At 48.0% G+C, this 26,386-nt stretch overlaps 2 protein-coding genes across 3 annotated transcripts; both read right to left on the bottom strand.

Moving 5' to 3' along the window:
- Positions 1-5,855: 5,855 nt before the first annotated feature.
- Positions 5,856-10,175, bottom strand: LOC135910715 (solute carrier family 22 member 7-like). 2 transcript variants are annotated; one of them, XM_070533038.1, is made up of 3 exons: positions 10,104-10,175; positions 9,546-10,008; positions 5,856-7,447 (listed from the first exon to the last, which is right to left on the bottom strand). In XM_070533038.1, exons 2-3 carry the CDS (start codon positions 9,918-9,920, stop codon positions 5,987-5,989), a joined length of 1,836 nt encoding a protein of 611 aa, XP_070389139.1. In that variant the 5' UTR covers positions 9,921-10,008; positions 10,104-10,175; the 3' UTR covers positions 5,856-5,986. The 2 variants fall into 2 exon arrangements, with proteins under 2 accessions (XP_070389139.1, XP_065298830.1); XM_065442758.2 differs by having other exon boundaries at positions 9,546-10,152.
- Positions 10,176-15,719: 5,544 nt separating this feature from the next.
- On the bottom strand, positions 15,720-16,367 carry LOC135910706 (protein D1-like). The gene has a single exon (XM_065442742.1). The coding sequence runs from the start codon at positions 16,365-16,367 to the stop codon at positions 15,720-15,722; it is 648 nt and encodes a 215-aa protein (XP_065298814.1).
- Between the last annotated feature and the right edge of the window lie 10,019 nt (positions 16,368-26,386).

Here is a 26,386-nt window from a genome sequence, read left to right as displayed (position 1 = left end):
CGGTCGGCTGCACGCTGGCAAATCCAACACAACAGCTGAGGACAAATTTTCTTTCCGAATAGCATTTCTTCACTGCTTAGGCAGTGAGGCTTGTCTTTCGGGTCTCGTCGCCGCGCGCCGTAGCAGATGAGGCTCGACGGGCCGCATTTAGCAGACGATACGGTTCTCCGCGGTGCGAGCCGTCTTCGGTACGCACCTTGCGCGCTTGCATCGTAGAGGAGATTGTCGCCGTGCAGTCCAATTAAGTTTCACCTTCCACCGCTTGCATCAACCCGTGTTTGTCGGGGCCGTTTAAACTAACCATCTGTAGAAAGACAAAATCAGCTTTGCTTTTTTATAATATACTGGTCTGCAACCAGTGTCACAATGCGCCCGGGTTCGTGAACGAGGAGGCTCGAGGCGTGGTGATGACGAACGATGACTGACCCCCGAGCAGCTGTGCTCGTCGGTGTTTATTGGGTGCGGTGACTAAAGTTGCCTACCGAGCCTGGCAGGCCACCGAGCCTGGCGGGCCAACGAAGATTATGCCCGAGGGGGCGTCACATGCTTGTTAAAGCCAGTGTTGCCATTTTGGAAATTTTTTTTGCTAGATTAGGCAACCTTCTTGTTTGTTTAGCGACAAATTTTTCTATTTAGCGACAGGTGATTTACTGGCGACTTAAACGAAGTGTTGACTACATTTGAGTCATTTCGAAGGGAGGGAACCTGCTTAAGGAATGGCCTTCTAGATCGCAGTGTAACATCCAAAAGCTACTTGTATTGACCTAAGCTCGCTTTACGACGCACAGACTCCGTGGTCACAATGAAGTAACGGTGGTCTTCACATTGCTAGTCACAACATGCTAATCATTCGCGTTTGTGTGGCGCAAAGTCTCACGATGAATCTCCTTGCAATTGTGCTTCACAGCATAGTGGTCATTACAGACTGCTCATTGTGCTCACAAAAGTAATGTTTTTTGTTTCTTTACGAAACCGATGTGAAGGTGTTCAAACGCTGCGCGTTATGCAGCATCGCTAAACGCGTTCTATTGGCGGACGTCCGCAAATGTAGCAGTAAATTAATTTACCAAAACCAATCGAAATAAATTTTATATTCGGCCTTAGAAAGTAGCAGGGGAATAATACAGATTCACTGTATAGAAAGGCGTAGATATCGGAGGGGCTGAGCTCGTTCACGTGTATTGGAACAAATCCCTTGGCGCCTTTCAGGCCAATCAATCTTCACGGCGGATTTTAGGTATAACAACGACGGAAGCGTAGTATTTAACCCGTAAGAAGCTCGGGTAATTTTCATGGCCATGTTATAAGAACAAGCATCAAAGAAACGAACAATTTAGTTCTATCACGAACATCGAGAACAAAAATAAATAAATAAATAAATAAATAAATAAATAAATAAATAAATAAATAAATAAATAAATAAATAAATAAATAAATAAATAAATAAATAAATAAATCAGGGATAATGTAGACTGAGCGCATTTCCGTGCTAGGAAGACTTGGTTGTCTTTTTTCTTCTTTTCAATCGTGTTGCATTTGCAACCATACAATCTGAAAATAAACGCAGCATTTCAGCTGTCATCATCCGGTACGTAAATATATTAGTAAGATACCAGCACTGGTTTATAAAAGACTATTCTACATGTACTCAGCTAACTAACTGAAACCATCCATGATTTAGCAGTAAAATGATGGTTACCAAACTGACGCAGTTTTTATGGATTTCAGCAAAGCCTTCGACAGTACTTGCGACGATAAGTTACTTTACAAACTGAAGCCCTCAGAAATATACATTTTATAACTTTCTTGTCAGCCTACCTAAGAAACCGGCAGCAACGTGTTTGCAAAGACTATACTCTTCCGAATGAATTTCAGTGGATTCTGCAGCGTCCCAGAGGGGATTCGTGCTTGGGCTGTTTTTATTTACCGTATTCATTATTAACATAGTAACAAATGTTTCAGTTAAAACTAAATTGTCCGCTGGTAATTGTAATATTTACTCGATCAAAAGTGCTTCTGACCAACATAAGCTTAATCAGGACGTCCAGAAGATTACTGAGTGGCCTCAATTCTGGCAAATGAAAATCAATTTTGAATAGACTCCTTTTATGACTATTACTCTAAAACGAAAATATTAAACATTTCGCTATTCTGGAAATAATCTGATTCTTGTTGAAACAAAACACTTGAAGTAAATCGTACATATGATCAATAACACCCTTCATTAGTCAAACCACATTGACCACGTTACAGCTAACCCAAACCGCAAACTATTATGCACCCAAAGAGCTTTAAAATGACCAACCCCCGCAGTTCGGTTGCTAGGCTATAAAAATTTTGTCACACCACTATTAGACTATGCTTCTACAAAATCGGGAACCATTTTACTAAAACTGGTATTGACAAAACAGAGGAAATAAGCTCTTTTGATCAACGCGAACTTACCTACCTTGCCCCGGAGGAATCGCTGTTCCCGTCTTAATTTTTTTACGATCTATTTGATGAGCACTGCAACAGAGATACATCAAAATTAATATCTTCGTCATCCGGATGTGCCACCAAACAAAAGAATAGTTGAACAGTGTCTCCCTTTCGCACATGCGTTAAATGCTTCACGTACTCCTTCCTTCCGGGAGTTGTTAACAAGTGAAACAGCCTAACTAATAATGAAGTTATTCACCAGGTGTTGACTGTATTGTTTCGAGACTATAGTCGTGAAATTGTGTTTTTTTGTATGCCGCGATTTGTGTCTGTATTTCATGCCTGTCAACTTTTATGATTTTATAGTGAAATGACAGATTTCTATACCTTGTTTTACGATGGTCGTATAACTTAACGCATAATTTTTGTTTGCGTGTTCTTTAGGGCTGTGTTCACTTCAAGAGAACGCAAATATACGGGGTGTTCTTTTTTATGGCTGGCAAACGTTTTAAAATGAACCCGTGACATGCAATGCAATTATACTTCTTGAGCTGGAATAATCTCAGAGGCAGATATTATTTCTACTACAAAAAAAAAATGAAAACAAACATTTGACATACGAACAAATTTTGTCTAACTATGTTTTACAGTAAATTAACACGGCATATTACAATTTACGATTTGGAGCCGGTGACTTTTTGAGTCGTATTTACTTGGAACGATTTCTGAGGATGACACTATGCAGTTTGGAGACACGCGTTCCCAAAGTTTACGACGAAATGCATTCGTGTTCCAGTAACTCTTGAACTTCAACGCATAAAAAAGGCGGTTTGTTAGTAAGTGGAACAATAGTGCATTTTTACCGCAAGTTTGACGGCGCCTATATCAAAACTGGCGATAATTTCAAAATGAGCTCGAAGTGGATGTGCCTTGTGAAATAACGGGATTCAATTCGTGTATTGCAGTATGTGCGCAAAACTAACTTGTTGAAAAGTTAACTAAGGATTTTGTTTATTTAGTCAGTTATGCGTATCAATTTCCGTAGTAAGTAAAGCATAGCTCTACGAGTATTCCAGCTCAATAAGTAGAGTTGTAATAAATGCCACAGGTGATAATTAAGAATTCTGGTAACCTTAACCTAAACCATATGCGGTGTAGTCTAGCGACTTTTGAGAGCCCTACTTTTCGGGTGCGCTCGATTATTCCGTCCTAACGACAGCAGCGCCACCAATAAAATTTCAGGTGATATTATGGCCACCATTACATGGATATTTCATGAAGAAACTAATGAACATTACCCCTTTTCTGTGATGCAAATTATTTTTGGATGTGAATACAGAGAAGCGTCCCCACAGTACAAAGGAGTTATTTTTAATAAACTGCGCGCGTCTTGACAAATGAAACAAGTTTTACTATTTTTGAGAGAGAGAGAGAGAGAGAGAAGGGAAGAAGGAAGGCAAGGAGGTTAACCAGACTGAGTCCAGTTTGCTACCCTACACGTGATAAGGGGAATGGGGAGTGAAAGAGAGAGAGATGGAGAACGTATGTGTAGGATGTCTATAGTCGGGCCCTCAAGTCTGTACTATTTTTCAGAATATTTTACTTGGCTTCGGCGGTAGCTTTTTTTACTTTTTAATGTCTGCAGGTCTGGTATGTGTCCCATACTTGCAAATTCTGCCATCAGCTTTACTTCATAACCTATTTTGCCAACACCCCCAGAGGGGATTGCAGTATAAGTAAATAAATAAATAAATAAATATCCTCTACGCACTGTAGGTAAATTCTCTCTCAGTAACCTGCATGGACATTAGACAAAAGGGAAACGTCAAGGTAAATGATTTACTTCAGGCTAGCTTGTATTATGATGCCTTAAAACGCGTACGTCGCTTAAATTACTGCGAGTTCAAGGAAACTTTAATGACTTATTTCTTTCACTTCAGTGAAACGCTTCAAGAAATTTTGGCTACACTAGATTTTAATGGTTATGTGTGATGATTATCAGGTCTGTGAATCACAGCGATAACTGTCGCTGATGCGTTTTTTTAGCCTCTTTTATTGCAATGATAATCGTCTAATTTCCATTATATTTTTTGAAGAAATCCATTGTCGACCTTTTGACTTGGTCCCCGGCCAAAATGTCGAATAAAAATTTATGTTTTTCAACATGAATTTCCTGAAGCAACTCTGCAGTTGCGAATAACTTTTTTTGAACTATATATAGTTTATATGCATTAAGTGAATGTTTCTCTAGCCTGCGTCACGAGAAAACACACGCACACGCGCGCGCGCACACACACACACACACACACACACACACACACACACACACACACACACACACACACACACACACACACACGCACACGCACACATATACACAAGATAGATAGATAGATAGATAGATAGATAGATAGATAGATAGATAGATAGATAGATAGATAGATAGATAGATAGATAGATAGATAGATAGATAGATAGATAGATAGATAGATAGATAGATAGATAGATAGATAGATAGATAGATAGATAGATAGATAGATAGATAGATAGATAGATAGATAGATATGAAGAGGCTTGCTCCCCTCCCACGCTCAAAAAATAGTTGGTACGCCACTGATCTCGTGGGTAGATCACCCCGGTAAGGCGCTTGTTACAGGTTCGATTCTTGCTCAAGGACGAATATTCTTCTTTAACAACGAAGCTTTGCTTTCCGCGAAACATGTGTTTCGCTTGGAGCTTCAATTTACCTGCGGGTGGAAGGCTATCGTTCCCCTTCAGAAGTATACAAAGTTTATCCATGAACTACATCCCATGGCTTAGTTAACGAATTAGCAAAGGAGAAAGGAGGCTAACGGCGGCGGCCTTGCGGAGCCAGCAAGAACGTCGGCACCACTAATGAAATAAATCAATACATGCCGTTGAAAGCACAACATCCACACACACGATATAGGCATATATTCCTCAGGCGTGATAATCTGCGTGTGACCGCAAAACAAAAACAAAACGCAACATACGTGCGGAAGTTGTTGTTCGACTAGTTGGTGCGCGAAATAGACAATGATGGAAAAGGCAGCAGTCTCATTTGCATTTAAATGCCGTGCTTGTATTATATTTTATAATATGCAGCTAAATACGAACGCAGTATATTTTGTGTCCAATGATGTGCCAAACTATAATACATTCAGGACGAGCTGGGTATACTTGACAATTCCGAAACAACTGGCAACCTCACGAGAGAGTCTACTACGTCTTTCAGCGAATTTCGCAAGCCCGGTCGCCAGTGCACTTACGTAAGGCGCCAGCATACCGCACATGTTTATGACCGCAAGTTGTTCATAACAAAGCGTTGTGTAAGTCGCGACCAGAAACTCTGCTTTCTTATCCTTCATTTCATTAAACTCGAACTCTCCCCTTCCAAAGTACACATACTAAAATTGGAACGAAATCTTCGTTACTTTAATGCCTGCTTTTCAATACTTCTCCAAACAAATACAAACAAAAAACAACAACAGAAAAACTGGACATTGAGCAATATTAAGTAAGACGACAATAAACAAGGGTATTCCTATTTTGACAACAATTTACGTCCGGAGGTCGTTGACAAGGACGATCTGGAGACCGACTTGACCTCCGCGTCGGCGAAAGAAACAACGGAGGCCTTCCTGCGCGGTTGTGCTGTCTCCTGGGCCTCTCTGTTGTTCGCCGCTTCAGCACCAGGGCGGTGAAAGGCGCTGGGCCTCTCCAACATTGTCAAAGGCGTCGAAGATTTCGGAGCAACCATCGAAGGCGCCGAGTCCGGCGCGGACAGGACACCGCAGAAGGCGGCGAAGGCCGTCACGCCCAGGAACGTGTCGAACGTCGTTTCGTTCGTGTTCACCAGGAGTGACCCGCCAAGTGCGCCGAAGTGGCCGACGGCGTACGACGCCCACATGCCCGCGCAGAGCATCCGCGCGGGAAACAGCTGGGCCGCGCGCACGTAGGTTGGGCCCAGAAGCAAGGTGACCAGGACTCGACGCACTTCGCCAATGAGGTCAACGGCAGCCGATGTAGGGCGTACGACGCCGTGCGCCGCGCAGGCAACGCTCGTCAGGCACAGCAGCACGCAGAGCGTGACGCGGAGTCCCGCGCGCCGCATGCTGCAGTAGACGGCCACGACCAGAGGCGTATGCAGCGCGACGAACAGTTCGTCCTCCATCGCCGTCGAGGCCACCGCGCTGGCGCCTCGGAGGTTAATTCCGTAGAAGCCGAAGAACGTGGTGAACCAGCAGAGTTCGACGGTCAGCGTGGTCCACCGAAGCAGGGCCTCCTGGACGAAAGCGCTCGGCGAGAGCACGAAGGGTGACTCTCGCGCCACGTCCAGCCTCTCGAGTCTCTCGCGGAGCGCGTGGAACGCCTCCGACGCTTTTTGCGCCGGCACGCCGTTGACCGCGGCGGCCTGGAGGACGACCTGCTCAGCTGCTCGTGCCTTCCAGCTGGCCAGCAGCCAGCTGGGCGATTCCTCGAGCAGGTAGATGCAGGAGACAAGCAGCGACGTGGGCAGCATGAACACCATCTGGATCGTCCGCCAGTTGAGGCGGCAGAGCTCGATGAGCTGGTAGACGATGGGCAGGAGCACCGTACTGCAGCTGGCGAACATGACCACGAACAGTAACCGTCGCTCCTTGCAGGTCACCTCGTAGAGCAGGATCAACGCGATCACCGTGATGCTGCTGTTGGCGGCCGACACGACGAAACGCGAGGTCACGAAGAGGCTGTACGAACTCGCGCCGACGCATCCGACGCCGGCCACCAGGAGCGTGGCCACCCATGCGTTGATGACGGGCTTCCGGCCCCAGCGGTCAGCCGCGATGCCCGAGACAGGCACGCACATTATGGCTCCCGACATGTAGACGGCCGAGGAGAAAGGCACCAACCAGGCTCGGTCGCACACCAGGTCCCACTGGCTGACGATGCTGTCCTGCTGGCTGGTCGTGTCGTACTGCCAGGCATCGCACAGGACCTCCTTGCGCGTGTAGTTCATCAGGTGCTGCACAGAATAACAACCCACACGAGATGCGTAGCAGTATATCAGGTGGGCAAAACAAAAATAAATTCTGAGGTTGAACGTCTCAAAACAACTGACGGTCTGTGAGAGACGCAGTAGTGCACAGATACATCGGAGTTAATTTTGACCACATGGCGTTCTTTAACATGTGTCCAAGCGTACATGTTAACAAGTGTACACGAGCGTTTTCGCATTTCCCTCTGAGGGGAGTGCCCTGGAAACGTAGTAATATTGGCTGAGGCACCACACGGATTAGTAAGGCATAAATCTGTAGCTTGATAATTGTGCTCTTGTGTCTCTGTGTCTTTTTGCAATAGTGTGAATTGTTTTACCTGTCAACACCCCGACTGGGGCTGTGTGGTGTTTGGTGGAAGTTTCGGATTAGTACCTCCAAGAATGACAAAGTCTGTCGCCAAATTCGATGGCGAAACTCCCGTGACTCGATCGAGACATTCGAGTTCACTGCAATGTGGTAATCTCAGCGCTCATCACGTAACACGTCAAACAAAACAATCAAGCCTTTTTTAAAGTTTGATTAGGCTGTTTAAGCTTTGGTTCCGCTGAGGAAACTCAGCCCAGATGTGCGCCTCCTCGCGTTGCCTAGAAACCACCTGCGAGAGCACCGAGCCACGTAACCTCCTCGCAACCCACGCGCGTAGGGCGGAGTCGTGACGTCACAGGTGAGTCAAATCTCGGAACCACCGCTTATAAAGCTGCTCGGAACAGCCGGCGCGGCGACACGCCTCTTGCCTACTCTACTCCGTGTGTAGTGCTGCTGCCATGGGAAGTCCGCGGAAAGCCCGGACGCCCGAAGAAGCGGCTTACCAGGAAGACCACCGTACTGCCAAGCGAGAAGCGATGCGTTGCCGCCGAGCTGATCCGGAGCACCGCGCCAAAGCTGCGGCTGAGAAGAGGCGACGCCGAGTCGAGGATCCAGAGTTTCAGTCCAAGGAACGCGAGAATCGGCGCCTGAACGCTCGACGTCGCCGAGAAAGCGATCCCGGCATGCCACTGCTCGAAAATTTCCAGCGTAAAGCCCGCTGAGACACGAGGGGTGCGAACGGTCGATTCCAGCACGAATTCATGGGCATAGAGTTTGGGCACAGCTGTCGCGTTTGTGACCTACAAGGAAGCTCGGCGCGCGACTCAGCGGGACTACGATCGACCAAGGATAGCCGATCCTGCCCATCGCGCCAAGGCCGCCGCCGACAAACGCCGTCGACGAGCCGAGGAACCCGAGTTTCGGGCCAGAGACAACGAACGCTGCCGACTGAATGCTCAGCACCGCCGGGAATCGGTTCCGGGCCTGCGCGTCACCGAGAACTTCCCAACGCGAAGCCCGCAAATCCATGGGAGGTGCGAACGGCCGCTTCCAGTGCGAATTCCTCGGCGTAGAGTTCGGGCACAGCTGCCGCGTCTGTGACCGGCTCATGGTTCGACGTGAATCTCTCCACGGTGAGCTCGGTGCAGAACTTTAAGCAGAAGAGCTATGCCTTGCAAGTGCATCGCAAAGCCTTCCCCGACGCCACAGACCACGACGACGGTCGGACGTCGAGGACCGGATCGACGATGATAACGGCTGGTACTGAAGCACTGTAGGTAATATATTGTGATGCACGTACTGTGGCTTGTATGCGTGCGACTTGCTGGGGCTTGTGTGGCTTACCTGCCTGGCTGTACACGACCTCGCAAGAACTTGATGAAACTTAGCAAATCTTGGCGACACATAGTATGAGCATAGTTAAGCCATGCATAACCTCGTAAGTCAGCAAACTCTAGCAATGCTTGGTATGAGCCTAGACAAGCCATGCATAACATCGCAAAACTTAGCAGAACCTAGCAACACTCAGTGTTAACCTACCCGAGTCATGTATACCCTCGCAAAACTTTGCAAAAGCCGGAACTAGCTCAGCTGTCACCTAGCCTTGCACTACTAGTGCAAGCTGCCCACATTCTTTTTTTCCTACGCCTGGACCTGCGGTTATGCCATCTATTGCAATTTATACCAGTCTAGATTGTATAACGCCCATGATACAGCAGTTTCCCTTAAATCTGTTCACAGAAAACGCGGCAACCCCACCGGAAGTGGCGGATCGTAGACGGTGCACTGGCTGAAGCTGCCGTCGGGGAGCAGCGGTATGGCGACGTTCTTCCAGGCGCCGTCAGGCCCAGCCAGATCGTCGGGTGGCCGACACCAGTGGTCCACGGGTCGGGCGATCAGCCGGTACGAGAGCGCGTGGCACAGCAGCACCAGTGTGGACAGAATGCCGAACAGGAGCATGCGCCACTGGAAGACACCGTGACCCGTCACGTCGTGCAGGCCGCTGATGACTTCGTGCACTTCGCTCGTCGCGTTGGACAGGGGGCAGACGCTGTACGAGTGACTCTGCCCGGTGGCAGAGCATGCCCCCACAGCTGGGGACGCTGTGTTCATGACGCGTGGCAGCCTGTTCATCCACTGAGTGGCTGGTTCATCCAGACGTCCACCGACAAGACACGGAGACGTTCGAGAGCTTTTTCAATGGAGTCTCCTTCTTCTTCTTCTGCTCGTGAGAAAAGGACGTGCAAATTGGCACCACTCTGTTAACTATGATGGCGATGAAGAAAATGATATCCGAATAAAATAAATTTTCCTTACAGCCTTGAGCGAGTCGCGATATTTGTTCCGTAACGACATGTAGCCAGCTACTCTGCGCTATGGGGAAAAAAGAAGAGGGAACTAAAGATGATGATGATGAGGACAAATGAAAGAAGAAGCCTCTAGCGGAGAGTTCCTGTGAAATCCCAAGTTCCAAACGTATGCTCCTAAAAATTAAACAATGCCTGAGTGGCTATAAAGCTATAGTAAGTGATAAGTCATGAATGCAGGAAAGGACACTCCCTCCACGCTTCAGAAATATTATGCAGACGAAACGCAAACGTTGGCATCTATGTGAAGCGAAGCTTTTATGAAGTGGTCAAATGTGGTGCGTTCAATTGTCTTTGTTCTAATTCTATGCAACGCGCAATCTCAAGCAATCCTTATGTTTGTGCACCGTACACGTCACAACTTAAATGTCATGTCATTTTATCCTAATGCACTACACCAAGCTACACCGAAATGAAAGCATCAGTTCATGTGGATGCGTATCGTGAGACGTCGACGGCAGTGAATGTAACGAGAAAGAAGGCGATGTTTAATGTTTGTCGGGGAAATTGTCGCCTAAATTCATATAACAAAATTTTAGATTTTTTCCTCCTTTTCTGAACACATAAGCAAAGTCTGCCCGACTCTTGGCCAATCCCCGCGAGTGGGTAAGCGCCAAACTCATCCAGGACATCATCATCATCATCATTGTCGGAACCGCCACACACGCGTGTGCTGTGCACGCGTGAATGTAGTTGACACGCTCGCCGCGGGCATCTTGACAGATGGGTGTGACGTTCTCCCGGCTCCTGTGACGACGAATGCCTACAGGCCTAGCAGAGCAGCCTGAGCCCATTTTCTCGAGGGATACAGGCACATCCATGTGAGGGACGCGCATTGCGCGGATGCTGCTCAGAATTTCGTCACTCGTTTTCGTCTCACATTTCGTCACCACATCGCCCGCAAACTTTGCAGAGATGTCTTCTGCCACATCGACCACGGAACGATCTCGGTGGAAGACCAAAGCGCAGGATGGATGTCGTTCTTTAGGGCGAAAACCAACGCCACGGACTACCATCCACATGACGGACCAGTGGTTTGCGATGGCCGAGCGATTCGCAAAACGTGTTTCTCCGTTGGTCTAGCAGCCTATATTTATGCGATATTGGATTTTATTCCGCGTGTACGCACTGCACATTTGAGGTCGTAAATTGACTTTCTGTGCTTGTGTCTCCTATCGGCCTGCGAACAAATCGTACAAACTTTCTCAAGTTCCACATCAAGATGTTTTGTGTTCTATTTAAGAGGCGCATTATCACACCCACCTGTCCTTATACATGAGGAAATGAACCTGGAGAGAAGCAGAAGAACAGCTGCAAATCCAATGATGTTTGAGCATAGGTGAGAATTGGATCACTGTCGTAAGCCTGAAAAAAAAAGTGATCTGCCCGACAGTAGCAAGAAGCTACAACGGAAACTCATACGGTCTTTCTAACATTAAAGCTTCGCCGCTGGAAGAAAATTTTGTTTTGACACTGCGATCAGACATGGGACTGACGCTTCTCCGGTGCGATTGCCATAGTTTCACCTAGAGTTCCCACCTTTTCGGAAAAAAAATCGGCACTGGAAAGAAAGGGGATGGGGTGTCGAGTAGGTGTGTTAGCGGCGCTTCAGAGAATGAAATAAAGGTGAACAACGTGAATGACACGGATGCGTCTTACGTTTGGAACACAAACTTAATCGATGGTCTAAAGAATGCCGACTCACACGCGTGAGCGGCGACGATGTTATGATGTACTTGCGCAATATTATTTCCACACCATTTCTCATGCAGTGAGAATAAATGATGGGCAGGCAGAATGTGAACAAAGTTATAACGTCGCCCAGCATGCAGACGAGTGCGAGATCTGCAAAGAACTCAGTTCAGATGGAAAAAAAAGTATTTCTCGCAGAAAGTATAGGACATGTTCAATTTCCCTAGCAGGTGGGGTCGCTTTAAAGAGGTAACTGTGATGCCACTTAAATTTTCAAAAAACAGGAGACAATGTGGGGAAGTGGTAGAAACCGATAGTGGCAGTGCCTTAAACGAATGATAGCAAAAAAAAAAGAAAGAACTGCAGGAACTCCTTCAGCTGTACCTTTCGCAAGTACAGTTACACGAGAGAGCTTGTAGAGTACTATATTCATGGCAGACTTTCTGTGGCAATGAAGGGGAACCTACAGGCGAGGTAGAGTGATCAAGCAGCGCTAGGAGGAGGAGCAGGTGAGCGCGCGTCTCCTCCGCTATTCCAGCCGTGGCTGAGCATGATTGCCCGCGTGGCTGAGAGTATAAGCGGCCTGGTCGCCCTACGTTGGAGGTAATGTGCGAGGGGTGCAAAGATGGCGAGCCGTGATGGCTGGTGGCTATATGTGCACAGTCTTCCCGAGTGCCTAGTGCTGGAGGTCACTGAATATTATGTTTCGGAAAAGGCTTGTAGCCAGAGGCAGCAGCAGCGATAGGCCCCCTCTGTTTGCGCTCTTCATCACGCCAGCGTTGTGAGAGCGAGTGTTTATGGTCATAAAGGGAGACCTATGCATGTTTACCTGTTCATGCATGACGCCATGCTTGTAAATTTAATTAGAAAGTGAATGTTTACTAGAATTCACACGGGGGCCGATAAGACTGCAAACCTTACTTCGTGTAGATGTCTAATAGATTGCTGTTTATATCAATGTCTCGGCTTTCAAGCGAAAGTGCGGCTGTTCTCTCATCTGTTGTACCATTTCCCCTTTCCCAGTACGTGGTAGCCAACTGGAGACATCTGGTTAACCTCCCTGTCTTTCCTTTACATTTACCTATCCTTCCCTCTCTCTTTCTACCACTGCATTAGGCACACCAATTTTAGCATTGGTTTGATTTCTTATCGTGATACTGCAGTAAGGAGTTCGGCTAAGGAACATTACAGGTATTCATCCATTCTAAAACCTGCGAGCTTGAGAACTTGAACCCATGCTATGGTGTAAACCAAGTGGCTTAGCTGTTGGGCCGTGTTCGAATGCCAAAAATTAGTGGAAAAGCTCTTATGAGAATAGGAGGAGCAAGCGGACGCAAACTACGGGCTGATTTAGCCTTGCAAAGGCATGTCGGCATTTGCTCTGCCCGAGTATCTCCTTATACCGGGCAGGGATAAACATCGCCCTCTTATTTGACATAACAGTTCGGCGGAAACACGCAAGATGGAGAGAAGTAATTAATAAAGGGAAAGTGAGACATCCACTCAATCGTAGCAGTTGCTACAAAGGAAACCCATACGAGTTCCTCGAAAGAATAACCTCGCAGTTGAAGAAAAATTTGTCCCCGTCAGGGACTCGAACCCAGGACCACCGAATTGTTGTCCGACATAGCTCCCACCGCATGCGAAGGATATTTAGCATACCACGCCCAAGTCATGCTAAACGTTCATGGGGCCTCACATGATTTTTCTGGTAACGTCTTGCAGCCAGTTAATCACTTGCATTGATATGAGGGCACAACTTCGCAAGTTTGTTAGGTGCCGAGTACACCATCGCCCTACGTGATACATGGGTGCATTGCTGCTGCTGTGGAAACCAGCCCCGTCAAGCGACAGTGATGCAAGCTGATGTCTGCGTCACGTCGGACCGATTCCTCCCATCTCGCGAGGGACAGACTGTTCGTTCGTTAGCTTATTATGAACTGAGAGACTATGGCTTAAGTGTTGGCTTGTTGCGTCTGAGTTGCTATGATCGAGATTCAGCTTTGTTTATAGAATTATTTTTTTGTAGTATTCTTTTGTTGTTTTTTCTTTCTCGTCTTTTGTAAGAAATGTTTTTCTGTCACGTCCTTGTTATCCCCTGTCTTTCTCTGGAGCGCTGAAATTCGTGACAGTCGGATAGGTTGTTGGCTCAGTTGCTTTGTGAGGCTGCGAATGCAGCACTCTCGTCATGTGCCTTTCTCTTGTGGTAATGATCTTCAGCTCGAGCTTTCACAAAGGTGAGCTTCCTTATTGCACCATTATATTTTTATTTTAGCGGGGGTAGTCTGGCGGCACCTCCTTTTTGCCATGTCCGCAATGAACCCTGAGTCCACAGCATTTCTTTTTCTGTTGCGCCGCATGGTTTGCAAAATATGGAAGAATCCACTGCGGCGCTATGTAAACTTTGTCTTTCCTTATGTTGAACTTTCCCTATGTTCGACTTCTCTTAGGTTCTTCAGCTACAGGAAATGTTACATGCGCATTTATGACCATAGCGCGAGAAGATTGCGATGCTAAACTCTTGAAACTACTAATTTGACAATTTTCAAGATGTTGAAATTGTGAAAAAAAAAATTTCGTGTAGGCTGTGTCAGGGACGCAGCCGTAGTGGGGCACGTGAACCACCTTGTGTCTGCTGTAAGGGTGCATATAGGCACAAAGTTACAGAAATGACCTGCGTAACCAAATGCGCAAGTTAAATCTGTTCACGCATTAGAAAGATTACATGCCTAACTCATGTTACAGTTATGTGAGAGTCTTACGGTCTAATTTTGTAATCATGCTTGCGCCCTATTCGGAGCGCATGGGCCGGTTTGTTCTGCAGAGGGTGAAGGGACGGGTAAAGAAACGGACCCTTTACTGGTGGCTCCAGAGACTGCCCTGCCCAGCTCGAGCCCGCTCGCTCGTAGAAGGTTGGAGCTCCCGCGCTTTCCTCAGTCTCCTGTGCTCGTACTTCCTGTGGAGACGGACATCATCCGCCGTTGTCAAAGGGGTTAGGAATCCCCCTGTCTTTCTGCCCGAGTCTCTCCACGTCATTTCTGGACCCTAGGTGCCGAACGCATGGGGGCCATGGCCCAGCAAGCACGAAATTTCTGCAACCAATCGTCCACTTGTAGGCCGCATAATTCCTGATTAGCAAAGGTTTGAGTTCGATAGACTATACCTATTATGGCCTTGTGAGCTCTCTCAAACACGACTACTCCCACTCGGATTGACAGACGTACTGCCGAGCTGTACCTCTCTCACAGCCTCGCGTGAGGCTAAATTTAGTTCCGATTGCGCCATGCTTGGTACGATAACGGCGTTATCTGTGAAGACGACTCACATGTGATCGAGCAATGTCTTCTTTTTTCTGCAGAACGATACCAAAGTAAGGCGCGTGGGTAGTACAGCTGCAAAAATATTGTCTATAGTGCTGTAACATGTCTTCGATACATGCGGTTTTGGCAACCGACGGGTTTTAGCAAGTGACCGATTTTAAAGACATTTCCTGTCAAAATTGTTTTACTTATAAAATTTTGCCTCCTGAAATGCGATCGTTTCATTTTACGGTTACCAGTTTCTGCATTGTAGTTTGCTTAAAATATAAGTTTTGTCACTTTCACTTGTTTCCGTTTTCAGCTGTCATCCTTCTGTTTCCGCTTATCACTGGCTCCTCTAATTGCCAGCCCGCCGTAGCGGCTAATTGTCATCACTTCAGGAAAGAGACAAACTTTATTGTCAGGAGTATCTCGTCCGAAAACACGGCGTCATTATCGTACAAAGGAATAAGCCTTAGTAATTGGAACAGCAGCAACAACAAGCCTGAAGCGGCCGGATTCCCTGCTTGAACTTTTTTTCATTCTGAGTGCATGGCCAATACCTCCTTGAGATGCTACGGCGCTGTACCCTTTGTCTTCGCAGTGTTCTCGGCGTAAAAGAAGGTGCCTGCAAACGGCACCATGCCACCCAGTTTCTTCCGGAAGTCTTTCAATTGGAACTTGTTCCTGTGCGTGGGTTTCAGTTTCGCGCTGTTCGAGCTTGTCCCGCCTTGGCAGTAGGCCAGAAAGACGTATCGATGCGGCCCCGTTCCCCGGGGCGGAGTGGGACCTTCGTACGGCATCAGCTGCTCGCCCTCGTGCAGCTTCGTCGTGCTCTTGGCGTTGACCACCATCCAGTGCAGCCAGCTGCGTTCCGTCGCACCGCTGCGGCTCGGCGCGTCGGGGTCAAGCATGACCAGAGCGAACGGCGGTGTGCAGTTGATGGCACCAGCCAGGGCAACCTTAGGTGCGCTGGAGGCCTGCTCCGGCGTCAGCGAGCCGTTAATCGTCACCGAATCCTTTCCGTAATCGACTTTTAGCAAGCCTGCCGGGGCATCGCCTAGGGAGAGGTCCTTCGTCAGTCCCGCGGCCGTCCACGGATCCGTCGAGCGTCGTTGTCCGGAGGGTGGCGATGACTCTGGCGCGGCGTACGCTCCTTCTTGTCTGTAGCTCCAGAGCGTAAGGAAAAGAAGCGGCGCCAACGACAGCTGGACGAACGTCATCGGTCCTGTTCTCGCGATCGGCGTTGCTCGACTTCTGAACTCGCCCTCTGTGAGGCGAGTTTCGGGCGCACCTCCCTCTGCTGTGGAGCAGCCGTTCATATATATATCTACACACACACACACACACACACTGCCTGCTTTCTCGCAGCAGCCGTTGCAAACGAAGCCAGCCTTCCGTTGCGCGTGCCGCATGTTTTGCTATTCGCTGTATTAGTTCGTGCGGTTTTTTGTTTCCTCCGAGGCTTTTCAAAGAACAGCTGCGCCGGCGACGCGGCGCCTGCACCCTCGTGCCGGGCCACTCGTGTTTTGTACGGTGGGTCTTTGCCGACGTCTTTGGACTGCCGAGGTGTTCGCGTGTTCCGAATCGGCGATTTTGATTAGCTGTTCCGTTTTTTACGGGCTCTCGTGGTCCGAGTCTTCCGGGAACGGCGTCTTTCATCGCTTTTGCCACCTTAAGAAGCGGTGAAAGAAGACATTATGACGAATATCTGCTTTAGTCATCGCTCGAGGCGCGTGCTGTAGGCTCTGCATGAATGGTAATCGTTGCCTAACTCATTTGTTTCCCAAAACTATCACAAAGGCTATCAGAGGCACGTAGTGGTGGTTGATTACGGAGTAACTTAAAGCTACCTGGGTGTCTTTCAGCGTGTGCACTTCCATGTCTCACTATACCGGCCTAGTGACAACACTGGCGTTTGAGTGGAGCATCATCTGAAGAAATTCGCACATTGCTACTAGCAGCGCTTGTTCATGCGCGACTGCCCTAGTCTTCTCGGCATAATAAGTAACGGTACAAAGACATTGGCATGACGGGCTATGCGAGGTATGAGATGTTGCTGCTTAGCGTTGGCAGCATTTTTCGCTGAAGTAGCGAGGATTGAATGATGTGCTAGCGTAATGTATGGTACTAATTTATGGGAGCGCAATTGAGAGCAATGGAAGCTACACGGTCGGCAACCTGACATCGAAAGAAAGACCTAGAGTCGGCCCCTATCTTCACTGGCTGTAGTCAGCCCTTCGGCTGACGACAGCCAGTGAAGATATAAGTTCAGGGTATCTACCAAGTTGATATTTCCAAATTCCCTGAGTTTTACAGGTTTTCCCTAAGTGCCCTTGCAAAATTCCCTGAGTGATGCAGAACTATGTTTTATTTCAAGACGAGCTGAAAACATATCACCCGATGCTGTCACTCTCTACTAAGCATATGAAAAAAAATAAAAAAGACGACTTAATCCAATTTGAATACTAAGGAGTAGTGTTTATGTTATTCAAAAGAGAATAGAAGGGAGGGGTTAGTAAAATGCACAGCAAATAAAATGTCTTCGAAAAAAATTGCAAATCGAGTCGGACATTGTCAAATACTAATAAAAAAGGAGATGCATACAAAAGCAAATATTTTCAAATATGAGCTATTTCTATCAACTCATAGCAAGCTCACTGGTATGAGGCCCGAACTTTGTCACAATTGAGATTCTCTCTCAAAAGTTCGTAAATCAACCTCAACTGTCCTGACATACTCTCAGCCCACGCACGATGCCTCAGTGTTGTGCTTCACTGCTTTAAAGAGTTTATTTTGGCTTGGATGAGGGACACTGCATCTGGGTATAAAGCAAGACTTTGTTTTTTGAGCTCAAGCTCCTTCAAAACGGCGGCAGTACGTTTCCTTTCACATTCATTCTTCAATGCGTAGGTCCTTTCTGTTCTTGTACTCCTTCCGCCACTCGTTCGCCCCACGGACCATTTGAAGCATCTTCTTGGTCTGTTGCATGGTTCACGTCCGAGTTTTCGAACTCCTTAGGGGCCGCGAAAACGTCCGAAATATCGGCCAGTTGGAAAAAAATAAATGCACGTCATTTACTGCCTTTAAGGGCTCAAACCGCCACAGGCACATTCTAAAACGCTCTGAAGGCCTGTCGGTACACGTATTAGGCATATCGGTGCTCGTACTGTGAGAGGAAATACCGGGTGCCCGCGTGTATAATTAAGGAATACATTCTCTGTCCCGTGGCAATAGTCCCTTCCCAGGCTTGTTAGGCTTCACTGTAATACTTTTGCGTATGCTTCACCAAGTAAAATTAATACCCGCCGTGGTTGCTCAGTGGCTATGGTGTTGGGCTGCTGAGCACGAGGTCGCGGGATCGAATCCCGGCCACGGCTGCCGCATTTCGATGGGGGCGAAATCCGAAAACACCCGTGTACTTAGATTTAGGTGCACCTTAAAGAACCCCAGATGGTGGAAATTTCCGGAGTCCTCCACTACGGCGTGCCTCATAATCAGAAAGTGGTTTTGGCACGTAAAACCGCATAATTTAATTTTTAAAGTAAAATTAATGTACGGAGGCGAAGCTGACTTTCGGGAACCGGCATTATGCAACGCACCGTGCTTTCCAAGCTTCTAAGCCAATCGCGAGGACCGCAAAAGCGGAGTCCGTGTCATTGCGGACAGCAGCGAGCTCTTTCCATAAAAAACACGGCACCCAACGGCAAGAAGCTTCATAGGAACGTCGAAGCAGCTAGGCCTAGCGTTGCCGCAGTGGTGGGTATACGCGGGCAGCTCTGGAGAAGTCGTCAGAGAAATCACTTCGTCCGCGTCTAAATTTTTGAAAGTGTATTTTGGGATTTTACCAGTGAACTTATAGAAGTATCAATGTTTATTGAATTCATAAATTAATCAAGTTGCCTGCTCCACTCGATTCTTGGCAAGTCTACCTCAGTGGGTATGCGCCACAGTTGGAGGTCATCATCATCATTACCACCACCACCACCACCATGTCAGTGCCATGTAGGCTTAGCTTACAACAATGACAACAAAAGCAAAGCATTTGGCTCTCTAGCCGTCCTACGTCGTTTACCCGATCGACCAGTCGGACACGCTGCCGATGTCGCCCTAGGCCGTGGAACACGCGCTACGAGTTTAAAATCCATGAGTATGGTGGATCCGCCGTTTTCTTTTTCGCAGCTAGCTCGGTCAGCGGCTTCTTGGAGAGCGGCAATACAACTCCGTTCGCCTCCATTCTATGTAATCGACGTGCACTACTGCCGCAGGTATGCGGATCCTGTATTGATGGCGTCACCCCGCCTCTTGGGCAATGTGCGAGCGTGTAAGGCAAGTCCTCTTCCCCACGCCGTTCAAGAAGAACGTGCTTGTGCATGTAGATCCCAACAGGCATCACGGGCTACGCGAAGCTGCGCTCGCACGTTACAGCCCCGAATGTCGCTGCACATCTTAAGAAACAGCCGCAGCTCGGCGTCCGCGACCACCTTCATTCGACAGGGACCCCGGTGAGGCGTCGCCGTCTCTCTTCGGTCAGAAACTCCAGCGTTACTCAAGACCACGAAGCATGAGGCGTCCAGCTTCCTGCCGCGTCAGTCCAATAAAAAGGCCGTTAATTTAAAAAAATTAGGTTATTGGGTTTTACATGCCAAAAGCGCTTTCTGATTATGAGGTGCGCCTTCGTGGAGGTCTCCGGAAATTTCCACCACATGGGGATCTTTAACGCAAACCTAAACCTAAGCACCACGGGTGTTTTCGCATTTCGCCTCCATAGAAATTCGGCCGCCATGGGAGGGATTCGATCCCGCGACCTCGTGCACAGCAGTCAAACAAAAAAGGCCGCTCTGAATCCTGTATACAATATTTATTACGCGATGTCAGGACATCATGCTGTGGCCCGGAGTACCGACGCAGCTGATTCAGTAGGTATATAGCTTCCTAAATCTATAAGGTAAGTACCGGCATCGTGGCCGAGTGTTTAGAACACTTGCTTGGTCCGTGTCGGCACATCCGTGGTTCCTAACCGCGGGTGGAAATTGTGGTATCACGACCCAGGTTGGCCTGTGGCAACAGGTCAGGGCCTGAACCCGGCTCCGCACCTCAGAGAGCCAGTAGTTCGGTGCGGGGGTGCTTTCAATAGCCGCGGTGGGTACGCTCATCGGAGCTGTGGGGGATCGACCCCCAGGCTCCGATGAAAGTGAGGGTTCGCCACAATTTTTTTTAATAACTTCTGTTGTGGTTTTTGGGTTGTGCAAAGCGTCATTAAATGACGGAATTAAAACATTTCTGTCAATCCAATTAACATACAAAGTTTTTGTTCCACCGCGTTCGGTCGTTCAAAAACAACAAGCACGACGACGACGACGACGACGACTACGAGAAACGTTTTACATGAATCAGCTGACTCGCTCGCATTATCATCGCTAAATGTTTCTCCTGGTTCTTCTCCTTTAACAGAAGCTAGATTTAAACGCCTTTATTGTTGAATTCTAATCAGTCATCCACACTTTCCGCAGATGATTTTCGACATGCAAATTTCGGTGGAACACGAGCAAATGCCTTTCACGCCAATGCGAGCCACGTTATCGTGCTTCCCTTGTAGAGTTTCCCCACCTAAATTTGCACCTTCATAGATCTTGTTTATCCATAACTAACCTCTGCCCTTTCTCTAATGAACAAGAAATTCTATTGGCCAATTCTTTCTTTCATGCTGCCACTTCTCCTCCCTCCGCAGAATTTTCCTCATATTTCCAATTAGTAAACTGGGTTTAGGACATGGAACACCAAACATTTTGTCTTCTGGTACCTCTCCATTTGGCACCAGAAGACAAAAGTTTGATGTTCTGGGTTCATTAAAGCATCTGGGAGGTTACGCTCCTAGAGTTACAACCGTGGGACATTTTACTTTATTTTTATTTTTCTTAGTTCATCAGATTATCTTTATTTTTTTATTTAGATAGTGTTTAAGTACTCTCAAACTCTGTGTTACGAGTGAATTGCCAAATACTTCATTCTGAATGTTCGCCTTTAGCCCTTAATTTTTTTCTTATGTTGTTATCCGTATGTTTGAATCCATCCATTGTGGTCAATACGCCTATGAGTACGAGCCATATTTTGAGGCAACAACAACAAGAAACGTACCTAGGTCAATTTTCGCAGTGGGTATGCGAAATATGAAACCGAAGAATGAACGAAATATACGAAATCTGAACCAAAATATGAACTTTGTTTTTGAGAAAGGGTTCAGTGCGTGCTGTTTGCGCGAAAGGCTCGCCCTGCTTTTGGCGCAGTTCCTCGCAAATGACCGCGCGTGCCTCAGAAGGCAAGTACTCGGTTGTATTTTTCTCGATATGATTCGTATAGTTCATCCGTATTAAAAGTAAAGTCTCTCAAAGGCCTAAATATATAGTTCTACGAAGCGGGAACACGCCCACACGTTACATCACGTTAGCAAGATTAACAGCGTCTAGTTCGACTGACGGTTCGACGTACTGGCGGACGCGGCCAATGCGCTCCGACGCGCGCAGCGTCTAACGCTCGCCCGCTTACGTACGGAGGCATTTCGCAGTACTAAAAGCCCTAACACGACAGGCGCTCCTGCGTTCGGTAAAGCGCTTGCGTGCTGCATACGTATCGTCATAGCGCAGTACTAAGACTGTCCACTGTTGCGTCCGGTTCAGGATACGGTGCCGCATAATCCGAAAAGGCACTACGGGCAGATAGATTTAACAAGCCATATATATACCTAACAGGGTAACAGATAAGTTAACTTTGCGAATTGGCTAATAAGCTTCGAACACTTTTTTCTGTCGTGCCTTAATGCGACAGTTGAAATCTTCTGTTTTTAAGGGTGTTCTTCACGTGAAACAACTTCAATTTTTTTTCTGCATTTCTCTTATTTTACGTCTGTCACCCGCTTCAGAAACAGCAGAAGTAATGCTGTGGAAGCTTCGCTACAGTACGCGGCCTGCGCTGGAGGCATCATCACAGAAATTGCTTCGTCAGCGTCTAAATGATTGAACACCTCACTTTCAGATCTTTTCAGTTAACCTAGTGAACTTTCAACGCCTATTTGTTTCATGGATTAATCGATGTGCTTGCTCCACTCGATTCATGGCAAGTCTGCCTTAGTGGGTATGCGCCACAGCTAAAGTTCGCCACCATCATTACCACCACCACCACCACCACCACCACCACCAAGGCAGCACGCAGAGTAAGTGCCGTGTATGTTTAGCTTGCAACTATGATAACAAAAACAAAGCATTCGGCCCGCCCAACGTTGTTCACCCGATCGGCCAGTCGGACACGCTGCCGCCGCAGCCAGGGGCCGTGGAACAGGCGCGACGAATTTAAAATTCATGAGTGTAATCGCTACAACGCTTTTTTTCTCTTCCAGCACGGTCCGCGGCAGGCGTATACTGTATTCATGGCGTCTCCCCGCCTCTGTGGCAATGTGCGAGCCTGCAAGGGAAGTCCTCTTCCTCACGCCGTTCCGGAAGACCGAGCTAGCGCCGGGAAGTATCTACAGGTAACACGGGCGACGCGAAGCTGCACTCGCACGATACAGCCCCGGTTGCAGCACCGAATGTCGCTACGCACCCCTAGAAACAGCCGCAGCTCGGCGTCAGCGACCACCTCCATTCGACAGGGACCACGAGACGGCGTCGCCGTCTCTCTTCGGTCAGAAGCTCAAGCGTTACTCAAGACCACGGAACCTGAGGCGTCCAGGTTCCTGCCGCCTAAGCGCAATAAAAAGTCCGTTCTGAATCCTGAATATAACATCTAGTGCGCGATGTCACGACATCGTGTTGTGACCCGGAGTACAAACGCAGCAGATTCAGCAGGTATATAGCTTCCGAAAACCATAGGGTAAGCACCGATTTCGTAGCCGAGTGTTTAGGACACTTGGCCCGTGTCGGCACATCCGTGGTTTCTAACCGCGGGTGGAAATTGTGGTATCACGACCCAGGTTGGCCTGTGGAATCAGGTCAGGGCCGGAACCCGGCTCCGCACCCCAGAGAGCAACCATTCGGGTGCGGCGGATGCTTTCAATAGCCAAGGTAGGTAATCTCAGCGGAGCTGTGGGGGCTCGACCCCCGTGGCTAAAGGCTATTGGAAAGTGAGGGTTCGCCACAATTTTGCTTTTTTTTCTTTAATAACTCTTGTAGGGGTGATTGGGTTTGGCAAACTGTCATTAAAACATTTCTGGTGATCTGATAAAAATATATCGTTCTTGTTTCACCAGCTTCTATTCCTCAACAACAACAAGGACGAATGTGGCATCAACGACAACACCAACAACAACAATAATTCTTGGACAATCCCCCATAGTGGGTATGCGCCATTGTTTGGCAGACGAAACGAGACGAGACAATCCTCACAGGATGGTTCGAAATCCTCGGCCAGGCTTCCAAGCCTCTTGTCTTATATCCGAAAGCGGATTGGCCACACTTTAACTGCTTGTAGTGTTTGGTTTCTTATATAGGTGCGTTTTTTTTTTCAGGGACGGTGAATGACAATATCTGGTCCCGGCCAGGGTTCGTTCTGGTCGGCTGGTCGTCCCACTGAGTTGTTGCCCCTGCAGTGTTTTCTTCGCAACGCAGTCAACTCCTTGCCCGTGGCGATGGTTCCCAAAGATGGTGGATTCATTCGGTTGACCGCATCAGAAGGTTTCCAGGAGGAGCTGCGCGGTATAACCGAACACTTCATTGACATCTCGGAGGTGAGGCGTTTTGGCAAGAATGGAATTCTGTGTAACTCATCTCATGTTCAGTACCTCGATGATTTGCTTAACTGCAGGAGATCCGCTAGCACTGCGGTTCGTGATTTGTGCATCAACATATCGCATGCGTGAAGGGCATTGTTCGAGGGTCCCCACTGATATCACCCCTGAGGCCTTCTTGAATATGCTCCCTCCGTGTAGTGTTGTTTCGGTTCACACATGCAATAGGGCAGTAGGTGATGACCGAGTCATCATTGAGAGAATTATCGTTTCGTTCGCCTGTTTAACACGCCCGTCTGAAGTGGAGGCTAGCCCGTACTTATTCCACGTGGAGGCCTTGACTCTAAACCACTTCAGTGCCGAAACTGCTGGAAATTTGTTCGCATCGCTAATGCCTGCAGACCTTCAGTGAGATGCTCTAATTGTAGAGGCTCTCCACCTCAGCCTTTGGTGTAGATGGTCCGAGGTGTTGCTTATGCGTTGGCTCTCATGGTGCTACGGATGCTACTTGACCCGCGTGAGGCCATGAAATGTAGGTGCTCGAGATCACGGCGAAACTTCATTGTTCACGCGCGAAACGAGAGCAGCGATTCAAGAGCGTGAATTCGGTTACACAGGCGCTGCATACCGTCAGTCCACATCATTAGAAGCCACAGTTTCGGCCGCAGCAGCAGCAGGTATTCAGAAGGCCATCCCATCAGTTATGGAGCGACTTTTTAACACCTTTGCCGAAGTTATAACTGAGATCATGAGAGCCAAATTCAAATGCCTCCTCTAATCGCAGCTTTGTGCTGCAGCCCTCACCCCCCCCCCCCCCCCGCCCCGATTTCAGCTAGTATTAGTGCGCAGCATTCAATCGAAACAAACTTTGACAGGCAGGCAGAAGTTGCATTTCATACCTCCGTGTGTACTCCGCTATCAGTATCTGCGCGACGTAGCCATTTATTTAGGCACATGACGATTGGCACCATCAGCAGTCGATGTAAGATTTCCCCACTTTCTGCCACTGATTCTCATTAATCTAGGCCGAAAAAGGGAAAAACAGCCATCATCACGAACTGGACCCGTTGCGTTCTGCTGTGGAGTCATCCATTTTAGGATCGCCATAGCTTCATTAAAGTACTTCAATGGAATTGCCGCTCTGTATCCTCCGGTTACTTTGACCTTCTTTATCTACCACACAAACCAATTCCACATGTTATTTTGCTTCGAGAATCATGGCTGTCGTCACACCAAAGATTTAGTAATAATAATTTTTGAATATTTCGATAGATCGCCCAGGTAGAGGCGGCGGGCTGCTACCATTATACTAATCCAAAAATGCACCATAAAGTAACTGTCACTTTTTAACATGTTTCCAGAGTGCGAAGTTTTAGGATTACATTGATTACGGCGGGGTTGTTCTGCGTTTACAGTAGCTAATGTGTATTTCCCGTGCGGAGTCGAGGGCACTGATCACCTGGACTCACTGGGCCGAAAATGATCTAATGCAATGCTCCTGGCATGAGATTTTCATTCGCGTCATACTTCTCGGGGACTTAAAGCGGATGCTTGTGGAAAGAGTTTGTGGAACTGGATGCATGACAATAATTTTCGATATCACAATTCAAGTCGAAATATTTTCTGCATGGGCGGTTCTCCTCTTCATTAGTTTTGACTTTCTCTTCTGCTCATATGTCTATTTCATCTTGGACACCTTTGATAATAGAACAAGTAGCGATCACTTACTTATTACTTATGGAATTTTGCTTTCATGTCAGGCTCCTATTGTATGGCAAAGACGGCTCATGAATGATAAAACTTAAATATTTGCTATAAATGCATGTTTATCAGGGCTGACCACTTGTGATGAGCAACGGATAGCTGACTCTGTGGTATCACTTTTGGATTCTGCTATTCAGCCCGCTGAGCTTGCGTCTGTGATGGGCGTAGTGCGCGACACGGTGCGGTGGTTGGAGAGGACAAGAACCAGACAAGCAGTGCGCGCGCCGAGGCGAATTCCGTGCTGGATGGAAAACGACGCCATCGAAGAGCGTCCCACACGTGAACACGCGGCGAAAGAAAAGAAACTAAAATAAAAAAAGCCAATAGAATATGAAGAAACCACAGAGATTCAAGCAACCAGCGATCATACGACGAATCGGCCAGAGGGACAGAAAAGCGAGGCACGCTGGCAGAAGGGGGAGAGAGTTCCAAGAAGCGACGCCAGAAGAAGGTCGGCCACCGGGCCGCAAGTTGAAGACAGGCCGTCGGGTTCCATACCCAAGCCAGCAGGTCTTCACGCGTTCGGGGCCTCGTGCCAGCCAGTTCCTGTGCGTCGCCACTCTACTCGATCGCGAACTGCTGCCCGAGGCCGGCGAGCTTCTACGCCCGTGGGCAGAACGAGAGCAGTCAGGCTACGGGCCCGAGTTCTACGCCCAGCTGCCTGGCCGGAACCCCGCCGCCAACTGCTCGTGCCGTCAAGCCGCATGCCTTCCCTCTCCAAGCCAGAGCTGCCGCTCTCTGGTCGCTCGGTCAACGGCC

Source organism: Dermacentor albipictus, chromosome 2 (genome assembly GCF_038994185.2).
Source record: "Dermacentor albipictus isolate Rhodes 1998 colony chromosome 2, USDA_Dalb.pri_finalv2, whole genome shotgun sequence".
Classification (NCBI taxonomy): Eukaryota; Metazoa; Arthropoda; class Arachnida; order Ixodida; family Ixodidae; genus Dermacentor; species Dermacentor albipictus.
This window is presented reverse-complemented; position numbering and strand designations above follow the sequence as displayed.